Source organism: Balaenoptera physalus (assembly GCF_965194825.1).
Source record: "Balaenoptera physalus genome assembly, chromosome: 7".
Lineage (NCBI taxonomy): Eukaryota > Metazoa > Chordata > Mammalia > Artiodactyla > Balaenopteridae > Balaenoptera > Balaenoptera physalus.
Window position 1 is genome coordinate 18,029,582 of NC_138886.1, and position 12,083 is coordinate 18,041,664.

At 48.7% G+C, this 12,083-nt stretch overlaps 1 protein-coding gene across 6 annotated transcripts in view; it reads right to left on the reverse strand.

The window, feature by feature from the left end:
• PAPPA (pappalysin 1) overlaps positions 1-12,083 on the reverse strand; it is a 310,893-nt gene that overhangs the window by 128,332 nt on the left and 170,478 nt on the right. For all 6 annotated transcript variants that reach the window (XM_082470406.1, XM_082470404.1, XM_082470405.1 and 3 more), the window contains exons 11-13: positions 10,150-10,263; positions 9,064-9,199; positions 6,857-7,070 (exon numbers count right to left, since the gene is read on the reverse strand). In XM_082470406.1, the coding sequence (XP_082326532.1) occupies positions 6,857-7,070; positions 9,064-9,199; positions 10,150-10,263 (464 nt within the window). The remainder of the gene's footprint in view (positions 1-6,856; positions 7,071-9,063; positions 9,200-10,149; positions 10,264-12,083) is intronic.

A 12,083-nucleotide genomic window follows, 5' to 3' on the forward strand; every position in this document is an offset into this window, starting at 1 on the left:
CCTAGAAGCTGTCTAACTTCGGCAAAATACATCACCTCTCTGAGCTTCAGCATACTCTCAAATTCGGCCAACCTATAGGTCCGTGAGATTCAATTGAGGTACTGAAAGTAGAAGTCTTTTATAAACTGTAAAGTAACTCATGAATTGTTAGAAAAGTTGTGCAGAGATCATGCCATTCATCTTCAAGTCCGAGCTCCATGTAAGTTTCTACAGGAAGCTTTCTTGGGTCCCAGGCAAGTTCCCCTGCCGCACTGGGCCCTCCTTTCTCTAAAAGCCTGGTCTCTTGCTTCATGCGCTGAAAACACAGGTCCCGGGTGCCCACCATGGGCCAGAATGTGTGCTAACCCTTAAGGAAACGGAAAAAAACATAAAACCCCTGTGCTCAGGTGATCTTTCCCCTCATATTACCGTCATGCAGACGCTTAATAACATTAGTGACTATTCACCGATTGCTTATATACATGAGCTCACCCATCCTCACGGCAACCCTATGAGCTAAGTGCTATTCATTTTACAGTTGGAAAAATCGGGCACCGGCAGGATCAAGTTACGTGTTTAAGTTCCCATCCAGATGTGTGCCGCCCAAGTTCTTGCTGTTAACCTCACTCACACCTGGACAAGAGCTTCCCTGAGGGTAGAGATAACGCCTGTTTCACCTCCGTATACTTCCCACTGCCAACAAAAATGCCTCGCATGAAATAGCTGTTTCCTAAACAGCAAGAAACAAATGGTGGCAGTGTCTTGCAATAACTCTTAAGCACTTTGCAGACGTTGAGATGCTGATTTTGAACACTGACGGCTTCCAGGAGGCAGTTCTCTCTAACTTGCCCCTCTTTCTAACCCAACGCCTGGCATACAGTACGCGCAGACAGCTAGGTTGCCATCCAGAGCCTCAAAGCTTTCTTTTTCCTGTTTCTATCTAGGACACAAGGAGTGGTGGGTGGTCAAACCAACTTAAGAAGAAATTCCCAACTCTTTTCTTGGTGCCAGTTTCCAGGATACCCCACTGAGGATTTTATAGGAACATGGTTACTCAGGTCCACTCTCTATCCCCTGCTCAAAAGTATGGTAAGAATTAAAGTGGGATAAGTGGGGTGGGCGGTGTGGGGGGGCGGGTGTGAGGAGCTAACATCTCTAAAACTTGTCACAGACAAATTCACTTTTAAAATACGCAGACAAGGGCAAGCCTTAGCTTCAGGTCTCAGACCCGCACCGATGTGAGCTTTGCAGTCTCCACACACCGCCCCCCCACCCTTTCAGAAAGGCAGGGTGAGTGGGATTAAGTGACACTTGCTGAGACGTTCTGATTCTCCGCCCTCTTTCCTGCTCCTGACAGCCTCTGCGGTGCTCCATGCGGAGACCGTAGCTGTGGAGTCAACGCAAGGTCTTTGACACCAAACAATGCATCTGTTCACGTTGTGTAAGCGCTGGGGGAAAGAGCCACATGGTTCCAATTTAAATAGATTTACTCTGTAAGCTACCAGCTTCCAAGCCAGTCTTCTGACCTTTACCTTACAGTTTGGCCGTTCTCCGCTCTGCACTCCCAGGAGGTCCCTGGGCTCCCATCTGATGACCACCAGGGGGGCTCTGGGAACCCTTTTTGAAAGACAATGGCTCTGGGCTTCTCTGGGCTACTGGGCCATTAGATAAAAACAGCACCCTCCCTCCTTCTGTGCTTATTAAGGTTCTTCTTTGTAGGAAAAGGATAAACTGGAAAACTCCGTTTCCTAGAATGGAAAGAACCTAGGGCTTATAGCAAGTGGGCAAATTTGGGAGCCCCAGCTCTGCCATTTATCAGTTGTTTGATCTTGGAAAGTTATGTAACACCCTGAGCCTCAGTTTCCTCCTCTGTCAAGTGCAGGTGATAAAATGATCCACCTCTCAAGACTGTCAAAACCAGGGGACGTGTCAGCCACTGGCTCATCCATTCAACACACTTGCCTGGGGCTCTCACTGCGCAGCAGACACTGTTCTAAACACTAGGGCTACCGTGGAAGAGTCCCGTCACCGTGTGTATTTGAGGAGGGAGGACACGTGCCCAAAAAAAGTAATCGATAAGCTTGTTTTAGATAGTGATGCATATTTTAAGGGCACTAAACCCAGGTGACATTATAGAGGGTGACTGTTGGGGGAGGGGTGGGCAGGACACTACGCACAGAGGGGTCAGGCGAAGCCTCCTCGGGGACACCTGAACTAAGACCAGGATGAGAGGAAGGGATTAACCATACAAAGGTTTGGGGCAGAAGGAATTCCAGGCAGAGTGAAGGGCATGTGCAAAGGTCCAGCACAGGCTGGAGCTCAGCGTGTTTGCAGAGCCGAAAGGTCAAGGCATGAGAAATGCTTTAGCAACTATGACGCTCCATGAGAAGGCGGTCTCTCTCCTCTGGCTCTTCCTACTATGAAGGAAAACACTCACTGGTCATATGAGTTACCGGACCAAACAGGTCTATGCTCTAATGGGGAGGGCAGCTTTGGGTCAATGAGACCAGTCAGTTTTCTTCATTGCAGGACTTCTCAGAACCTTGAACGTTCTAATGCACGTGGTGGGTTTTCAGAAGGGACTCCTGTGCGCATCACTTTCCAAGCTCTGATAACCTGTCTGCGTGGCATGTTCCTTAGGACTAGTGTCCTCCAGGACACACCTTAGGGAATGTGGAGTCCCTGCTTTTTCAGCACATTTGTCTAAACCTGGCCTACAGGAACAGGAAGGAAAGGGGAAAAGGAATTAATAGTAACAGGTATCGGCAGCTGTGTTTTACCTACGTTATCTTCTCTGCATCCTCACCATAACTCCATGAGGTAGTATTATTGTTCCCATTTTTTTTTTTTTTGAATGAGATATATTTTTAAAATTATTTATTTATTTATTTATGGCTGTGTTGGGTCTTCGTTTCTGTGCGAGGGCTTTCTCTAGTTGTGGCGAGTGGGGGCCACTCTTCATCGCGGTGCACGGGCCTCTCACTATCGTGGCCTCTCTTGTCGCGGAGCACAGGCTCCAGACACGCAGGCTCAGCAATTGTGGCTCACGGGCCTAGTTGCTCCGCGGCATGTGGGATCTTCCCAGACCAGGGCTCGAACCCGTGTCCCCTGCATTGGCAGGCGGATTCTTATCCACTGTGCCACCAGGGAAGCCCTGTTCCCATTTTTGAGAAGAAGAGATGAAGACTAAGCGAGTTTAAATTGCTTGTCCAAAGGCACTCGGCATGGACAGGATTCCAGCACGGATCTGCCTGTCTGTCCCTAAGTCCCTGCTCTTCCCTTTGCTGTCCCGTTAGTTGGAAAGGGTTGTGTGAACACATTGTCCAAAAATGATAAACATTACCCCAACTGCCCCTCCCAAATAACTCCCTGACATAGCTCTGTCATTTCTGAAACACAAAAACAAAAATCAAAACAAGGAAAACAAAACAAAACAGAAAAGCCTCTGCCTTCATTAAAAAAAAAGTGGGGGGAGGATTTCATACCAGTGATGGGCTGTCAGTAAAAATAACAAAAGAAAGGGAAAAAAGAAGACATTTCTCAGAAGGGAGGAAAGTGGCTGATGCCAGTGGGGGAAGGGACACAGGTAATTTTACCAATAAAATTCTCACAGCCTGGGTGAAGGTGGAAACACCCCCTCTCCCCATGCAGAGATAATCAGATACTTATGAATTTTCTTTTCTTCTTATACATATTCAATTCATTTACTTAGAGACTCAAGTTCCATGTAGAGGTAGGTCCTTAAGTGATCCCACAGTCAGTCCTTCAACTGCTGCCCCCGCGGTCAACTGAAAGGGCCCCCAGTCGTGCATAATGGGGGACAGTACGTACCCCTCAACCGGGACAGGCAAGGCCAGAGGCTAAAGGGCTGGTGAGGGCTCCGCTCCTGGCTCCGTCCCCTGACCCACGGCTTAGCTTCTGTGCCTGCTTAGCTGCAATCATGCCATGCGCCGTGGCGATGACAACAGGCAGATTGTTTATAAATCATGCTGAGCTGCTCAGATGGGGACAGCCAGAAAGAGAGCACGCTCAACACTGGAGAACGAAGGGCAAACTACTCTTGGCGCACCAGCTTCGGGACCGCTAGAGAAGCGAGGCTGAGAGAATGATCGAGACTCGTTTTCCTGCCCAGAAACGAGGCTCCTTATTTCGTTTAAGGAACTGCTCCTTATTGCAGTTCTAGAAGCAAGCCGGTGATGTGCTGGGTGCAGCCCTGGGAGGCAAAGTCAGCAGCTGTGGGTCCGGCTGCCCATCTGAGTGGCCAGGTGAGCCGAGAGGGGTGTGGCCAGTGGGAGACCACCTGCCGGCCAGAGCAGGTTCTCCCGTCCCGCGTTGCCGAGCGGGACCGAGGGCCTGGTGTTTCCCAATCCTCTGATGTGTTCAAGAGGAGGAAGAACTGTGGTCTTTAATACTTACTCTCCTGATAGTTAAATGCTGCAACTAATTAAAGAAGGGGCCGAATGAGGGCCAAACAAACACAAGTTGTTTGTGGCCTAGTCTGGCCTCCGGGACACAGCTGTTCTGACACCTCTGATAAGGAGGGAAGAGCTTTGACCTGCAAGTCATGAGAACTGGATTCCAACGCCATTGGGTTCTGCATCCTAACCCACTGAGCGACTCTGGGAAACACTTCCCCCACCTGGACCTTCGGTTTCCCATCCTCAAATGAGGACGCAGAACCAAAGAATCTCTTCCAGCCTCGCAGCTTTCAGGGATCAGGTTAGCGTCAGGACAAAACAATATATATAACATATAATTTCAGAGCCCCTTGCAATGAGAACACATGACAGACTTTGATAATCCCAAGACGGTTGCACCTCCATCACTTAACTCAATCTCACTGACTAAATGCTCACAAGTGAGCACATGAAAAATCCTTTTCTCTCCTGGATGTGCCTGGTCCTGGTGGGCACAGTGTGGCTCTTAGGGGCAGACAAAGCAGGATTTTACCTCCCATTGCCTGGATGGCCTTGACTCGCTCACTCTGTCTATACCTCACTGGACGGGGGTGATAATGAAATAAGATAATGAAGCCAAGGTGGGTCCCTTCCTCTTCCCTCTCACCCCTCCTAGTTCTTGAGAATCACAGACTGTTCGAACTGAAAGGAGCCACAGAGAACACGGATCCATCGCCATCGTCATTTCACGCGTGGGGAGACTGAAGCCCAGAGAGGAGGAAGGCCTGGCTCCCAGCTCCACCACCAGCCAGAGACAGGGCAACGTTCTGCCCCAGTTCAGTGTTTTTCCACAGCAGGTCAAAGAACTCAACACATACTTATTGATGGACTTGTCTCCAAGGTTAGACACTTCTTACTGTTTACTTCGGGCACGGGAACTGCTAATTAAGGATTCAGAGAAGCCAGTGCTGGGCTCAGTGAACTCGGGGATGGTCTTGGTGGCTGGCTAAGGATGAGAAAGCATTGCAGAGAAGGTCTGATGGATCTGCATTTTCCATCGACATTGCTTCCCTGGGTTCTGAGAATTAACTTACTTTTATAGCCTGGAGAGCCAGGGATGAAAAAGCCCTCTCAGGGTGAAATACAACAATGAGTGATATTTAAGGAGCTCTTTTGCCTCCGAAGGATTGCGACAGACTTTGTACAACAGAAGCTAGAGACAGTGGGTGCAAAACAATGTGGGTTTTGCAACCACCTTTTGTGTCCTCTGTGGTAGCAGGGGCGTGGGAAAGGCTGGGGTCCCCCTCCCCACTCCTCTTTCCTCTCCTGCTCCCAGGTATACAGGTCAGGGCTGAACTGCCTTTCAGAGGGACTCGCTTGGGGGGGAGCCCACAGAGACCCCAACTCTTTAAACAAATGTCAGAGATGATGTGGGACCCTGAACCAGTCCTTCCGCTTGTGAAAACCCAGAGGCTAACGTGGAAGTTTGGACACTGTGGATGTACCAGATGAGCTCCGAGGCTTCTCCCGGCTCAACTCTAAGAACTTTATGCAGAATTCTGTGCAGAAAAGCACCACCATCACATCAGAAAGTGGTGATGAATACTCTCTATCAACACATTACCTTTGCACAGTGCTTAATAGTTTGTAAGAGCACTTTTGCCTGCAGTGCACCATTGAATCCTCACGACCACCCTATGGGGTAGATACTATCACCCATTTTTATTCCAAAGCAGACAACTGAGACTCAGAGAAGTGAAGTGCCTTGTCCAAGGACACAGTCAGGAAGGGGCAGATTCAAACCCAGGTAAGAGTATCATTAAAGCTCATATTCTTTCTAGGAGACCGCATCCTCTCTTAGCTCCAAACTAGGTTCATTAACAGATGCCAGATCAAAGGTACTGATGGAGCAATGTCATGCAGTTAAAAGACAGACACCGAGACCACTGGGAGAATCTCTCAGGAGCTAGGTGTGGGGAAGACATAGAGGTTTACCCAACCCTGAAATATACAGTGAAGTGGGATGAAGCAAATAGTAGTCCCCCGGCATCCCCCTAAATTTAGGAGGGTTATGACTCTTGCCTGTGCTACTTAGGAAGCAGAATATCCCAGTATTTCAGCGCTGAAAGAGAGCTAAACCACCTCTCCTCTCTTCATTCAAATGAGGCTGCTGAGGCCCAGAGAGGGAAAGTGATGTTTCCAGGGTCATCCCGCAGGCCACCGTCAGCTCTGGGACTGCAAGCCAGGTGAAGGAGGTCTTCTTTCCACAACATGCTCCTGCTGCCCTCCCTCACCCCTGGAATTCAGAGACGTGTGGGCCTCCCGAGCCCAAAGGCAGAGTTGACCAGAGGCCAGAGGACAGGGAAGGGAGAGACACACAGACTTTTTACTGCAACACATATGGCTGCCCGGTTCCAGAATCCCTTCTTCTCCACTCGGCTACAAAACGGCCCAGGGCGAGCCGACCCAGGGTGCCTTACCTCTGCTCGGCAGAGCTGTAGGTCTCCCCTCTCTGGCAGCTGCTCAGGGTGACGGGGTCAAAGTTGTCGAAGGAACGGAGGGCCACCCCCGAGATGGCGACCAAGGGTGAACTGAAGCGCACACGTACCGCCTGGCTGTGGTAGAAGGGCTGGCTGAGGTCGTGGACCACGGGGATAATCAGGGGATTGTTCCTGCAGCTCAGAACATGGAGGCCTGTCAGGGGAGACAGAGGGCCGAGGGGCCAGGCTCATTACTCACGGCCAGTCACGCCCTCCCCAACGGGCCCTTCCCGAAGCCCCCAGACCCTTTCATGTCACTGCACAAAAGCACCATTGGGTGGCCAGTGGGGATTTTGAGTTTGATTGAAAGTTTCTTTGTCTGCCTTTTTCTCTTGGTTCCAAATCTTTCCAATCCCCTTGCCTCACTGCCCCCTAAGCTTTCCCTTCACCTAGGGCTCACAGCCCCTCCCCCTCCCCCAAATGGCCACCCCCTTGGCCAAGCACCACTGGCCCTCGCTTCCCTCCCACATTGCATGAGGGCTTGCTGGTCTGAATTGCTAGTTTTCAGGCTGCCTTCCCGGTCTGTCATAAAATGATGGAAATAATTCACAGGAATAAGTCATTTCCGGGGTAAAAAGCCTACTCTCATTTTTCATCTAGGAACCTGGGAGCAGCTCTTGTGAGGTAAGGACCTCTGTACCCATCCTGCAAAGAGGAGACAGAGAATCATGATTAGGAGGTGGCTTTCCAGAGGGATACAGAAAAGCAAGCCATATAAAGTCCAAGGAAAATCCAAACTTGCTTCACTCAGAAGCTCTCAGTTCTTTCTAGAAGTCCCCAGGCTTCGAAAAGGAAGGGGGGAGGGAGAGGGACAGGGAGAAAAGGTACGGCAGAAGGAGAGGGAAGGGAATGATGGGGTGGGTTGGAGTTCAGTAAAACCGAAGCTGGCTTTGGTGTTTGATGGACATCAGTTCAATTTTTGGCTTAGCCGCTTCTTTACTACGTGAATGCACCAAACCCCTAACACTCAGTGCCTGCATCTGAAAAATGGGACGATCCTAACCATGTCCTGGGAGGCCTGCTCTCTGGGGACGTGAGGCTTCCAGGACGGCAGGTCCCCTTCTGTGGTCTACTGTCTTAGAGCTGCAGAGCCTCTGCAAGGGGTGCCAGGATGCTGAGGACACAGGACAGGAGACCCAGTGCGGAGGGACATGTGGACACCCCAGGCATCAACCAGCAGGATCTAAGGAACTTCGCTGGAACCTGACTCTTCCCTACTCCTCTGAAAATCTCTCTGCAGAGCCCTCTGCGATGCCAGGACAGCTATGAAAATATGTGCTTCTCACTTAGGGACATTTCCCAGGAATCCAGATAAATCCAGAAGGGTTTTCTTCTTCTTCCTTATTAACGTGTTCCCCCTTGCCTTGAAAACTAACCAAATAAGTAAACATAAAAACAAAACAAAACCCCTCCTCCTGTCTTGGCTTCTGCTTGACCCTGAAGTGACCCCTTGCATGCTTGCTTCCTACGGGTCTTTGAAATGAGCTCCCTGTGGAATGGTGCGGGCACAGCTTTGAAGCCTGGACTTCAGCACTGGCTTGGAATTCCAAACTCCTGGCCTGGCTGCCCAGAGGTAGACGAGGCAGGGTGTCTGGGAAGTGTGGGAGGGGGTGATGGGACTTCCTGAGCGCTGGGTGTTGTGCTCTGCACGGGTCACAACGTCTCAAGCAATGGCTCGTTTACTATCACGGACACCACGGCTATAGGGTAAAGAGCGGCGGGCGATGATTCTGAAAACCTGGCTCCCCTGCTCTCTTGCTGGCTCCTTCCACGTGACCCGGGCCTCTCGATGCCTCTCTTTGGGTCTCGGGTGATGACACACATAATGGGAAAGAACCTTTACTCAGTCTCCTTCCCAGGGTCTTTTGAGGATCTCATGGGATGCCTGAGGGTAAAGGCGTCGGGTAGAAGGGAGCTACTGAAAGGAGGACTTTGACATGAAACCCCTTATGCCCATACCTGTCAGATTCGGGCTTCTCTGGATACACAAACACATCCTGATTTGAAGGCAACCAGAATGGCAAGTAGAGAAGCAAGAAAGAGGAAAGGGGAGGGAAGAACTCATCCTCAGCCGATCCTTACAACCACCTGCAGGCATATGCAGAAGCAGGTACCGAGAGCACGCCGCACCTGAGGGCAGCGCTCACCTAGATCGTGGCTCTGGTCTTTGGTATCAAGCAGCTGGACGCTGATGGTTTCCTGCTTCTGATCCCCGTAATAGGTCCCGTCGGTCACCAGGTGGACGATGACAGCTGCAGCAACCATTGGCTGAGAAAAGTACGCCTGAAACGCAGACAACACAGGAGGCTCACCCAGGCAGCCAGGCACGCGGTGCGGAGGCGGCCACGGGGCGGGGGTTTTGAGGAGAATCTTCCATTTCCGGAGCTGGACTACTCATCGCGGTCCCGTGATGGGAACAGGTGGGCAGTGAAACCTCAGAGGGAAGAGCACAGGCTCTGAGGTCAGAGATCGTTCTAACGTTGGCTCTGCTCTTTCCAAGCTGTGTGACGTCCACTGGTGGCTGTGCTACTCTGGGCCTAAGTTCCCTCACCTCCAAGTGATGGATATGTAAATAGCTACATCACAGGATGGCTGGGAGGCTCCAGTAAGAATACTGATAGTAAGGGGTCTGGCATACATTATAACCACGCAAAATGGTACTTATCGTTATTCATCACTTCTCCACGCTAACTAACCTCTGTACTATGCGTCGAGGAGACAAAGGTAAATAAGATATTTGCCCTTGCATTTCTGTGGACGGTGGAGTTCAATGTAGGTCAGTAACACACAAATCAAAACTTGAAACAATCACAGTCCATAGTCAGGAAGATGGGCCCGTAGACAGCTATGGAATACCATGGCACTTGACAAGAGCCATCCAATAGATGACCACACGTGGAGGACTAAAAGGGAGAAGACAGTCCCTTCTCTCTGTGGCGGTCAGCGAAAACTTCAAGGAGAAGGCAGTTTAAAAGGCCTTGAACAATGATGGTCTTCCAGGCAGATAAGTGGTATCTAAACTCTTGGCCAAAATAAGAGTGACTGAAGGCATCCCATGAGCAATTAAGGGATTCCATTCCAGGAAGCATCCCGCTGCTAAGTGTTTTCTTCTCTGTCCTTACAATTAACACCCTCAGTGGGTAGACAAAGCCATCTTGAGAAAGGGTCACAGGAGGCAGTGCCTCCTGGGGGCCACTGCTGGAGAATCTAAGGCTCTCAAAGCTTTGACTTACCCGGAGCCAGAAAGTGGTCTGAGCCAGCTGGGAGTACGGGTAGCTGATGGTGCAAGGGTACCAGGCATGCTGGGAAATGCCTTCACTGAGATCTATCACCTTGGTTCGACACACCTGGAAAAAGAAAAAGGGAAACAAATGTTTTAGAGGGTCTCAGAGGTTGAGTTAAATTCAACTTGACAAAACTTTACTATCCGCCTATTTCGTTCTTGACACTGCAGGAAGAAATAGGGATGAACTGACAAGAGTCTATTCCGGGAGCCCACATTCTAATGTAAAAGAGAAAATCTTCAGTGTTATTAAGGAAAGGACAGATAACACGTTTTGGTGGTAGAGATGTCAGAGCCATTCTCGTGGGGACGAGTCCTGGAAGAGTTGACATTTGAGTTGGGTCTGGAAGAATAGGGTAGCTACGAAGGGAAGGGCATTGCACATGCAGGGAATACAAGCAAGGACTCAGAGGAAAGCAGAAGCCCAGAATGATTAGTGACAAGCTGCCTGGTATAACAGAGCTTGGGGAAAGTGGCATCAAAGGCAGGCCTGAGGGCTTGGATCTCACAGACTCTTGAATACCAAGCAGACCACTTTAGAGCAAATCCATCAATTGTGCTCAGAGTTATATTAATGACAGAACAAAGACTATGACAATGTGGGCATTTGCTTTCCCCAGAGAAAATCAGCTCTACCATTTGTATAGATTTGCATATACACACACACACACATTCATTCTCAATGATAGATATATCAAATTGTATTAAAAGAAACATGAAGCATGTATAGACAAGTAGTATTGTTCAAACTGAGGAGTATCTTGTGTATCCAAATGTCATTTCATTCCATTGGTTCAATCATTCATTCCAATAACATTTATTGAGTAACTGCTATTTGCCGAGTACTCTGGGACAAGACGGCAGACGGGTCAGATGCTACAGACCTTAGAGTGACAGTGTGTACAGACATTCATCAAGTAATCACATATGCATACATTACTATAAATTGTAGACTAGAAAAGAGCTATGATGGAAAAGGAGAGGAACAGCCGAGGTGTTCTTGAGATTGGTCAGACTTTTTGCAGAAGGTCATCCCAAATTAGAGCTTTCCCTCGGACCTCTAATGCGGCTCCTCTCTCCAATCTTCCCCGGGAATTTGGGCCTGTCATTCCACACCTGCGGGTCTCAGGCTACGCATCTGAAAAGTAAGGCCAACCTAAAGAACTCTAAGGTCTTATAAGCTATGAAAAAAAGTGAGATAATCTAATCTCAATCATGTAAAACAAACATACACATGTAGAACAAACAAAAAGAAAAGGAAAAAAATACATATACAAGGATCAAGACTATCTATTCCAGCCATATCTATAGTAGCAAAAGATTAGGGAGAGTTTATATGTTCACCTGTTGAAGAAGGGATGAATAAAATATGATATATTCATATGATAGGATTCTGTAAGCAAAAGAGTATTAAGAGGACTGAATGAGATTCAAATGTAGCGATGGTCCTAACAATATTTAACACCTGGTTCAGTATGGACCCTGGCCAAGCAAAATGGAAGCCCTATTTGTGAGTTCATAGATCTCAACATGGGGAGATTGCAAAAGCATAACACTGAGTGACTAAAAAAGAACAAGGTGTAAGTGTATTATGACGCTATTTATAAAAATCATGCAAAGCAAGACTATACCCAGGGATTCATATACGTGAGTGTAGAAGAATTAAAAATAGCATGGAAGAGTTACACATCACATTCACTAATCAAAGTCAAGCTAAAACACATGGCTGCCCTGTAATCCACAACTGCAAGATGCAATGCTTTTTTTTTAAATAAACTTTTTGTTTCGGAGTAATTTTATATTTACAGGAAACTCGCAAAGATAATACCAAGAATTCCATATATGCTTTACCCAATTTCCCTTAAAGTTACCATCTTCAGTTTA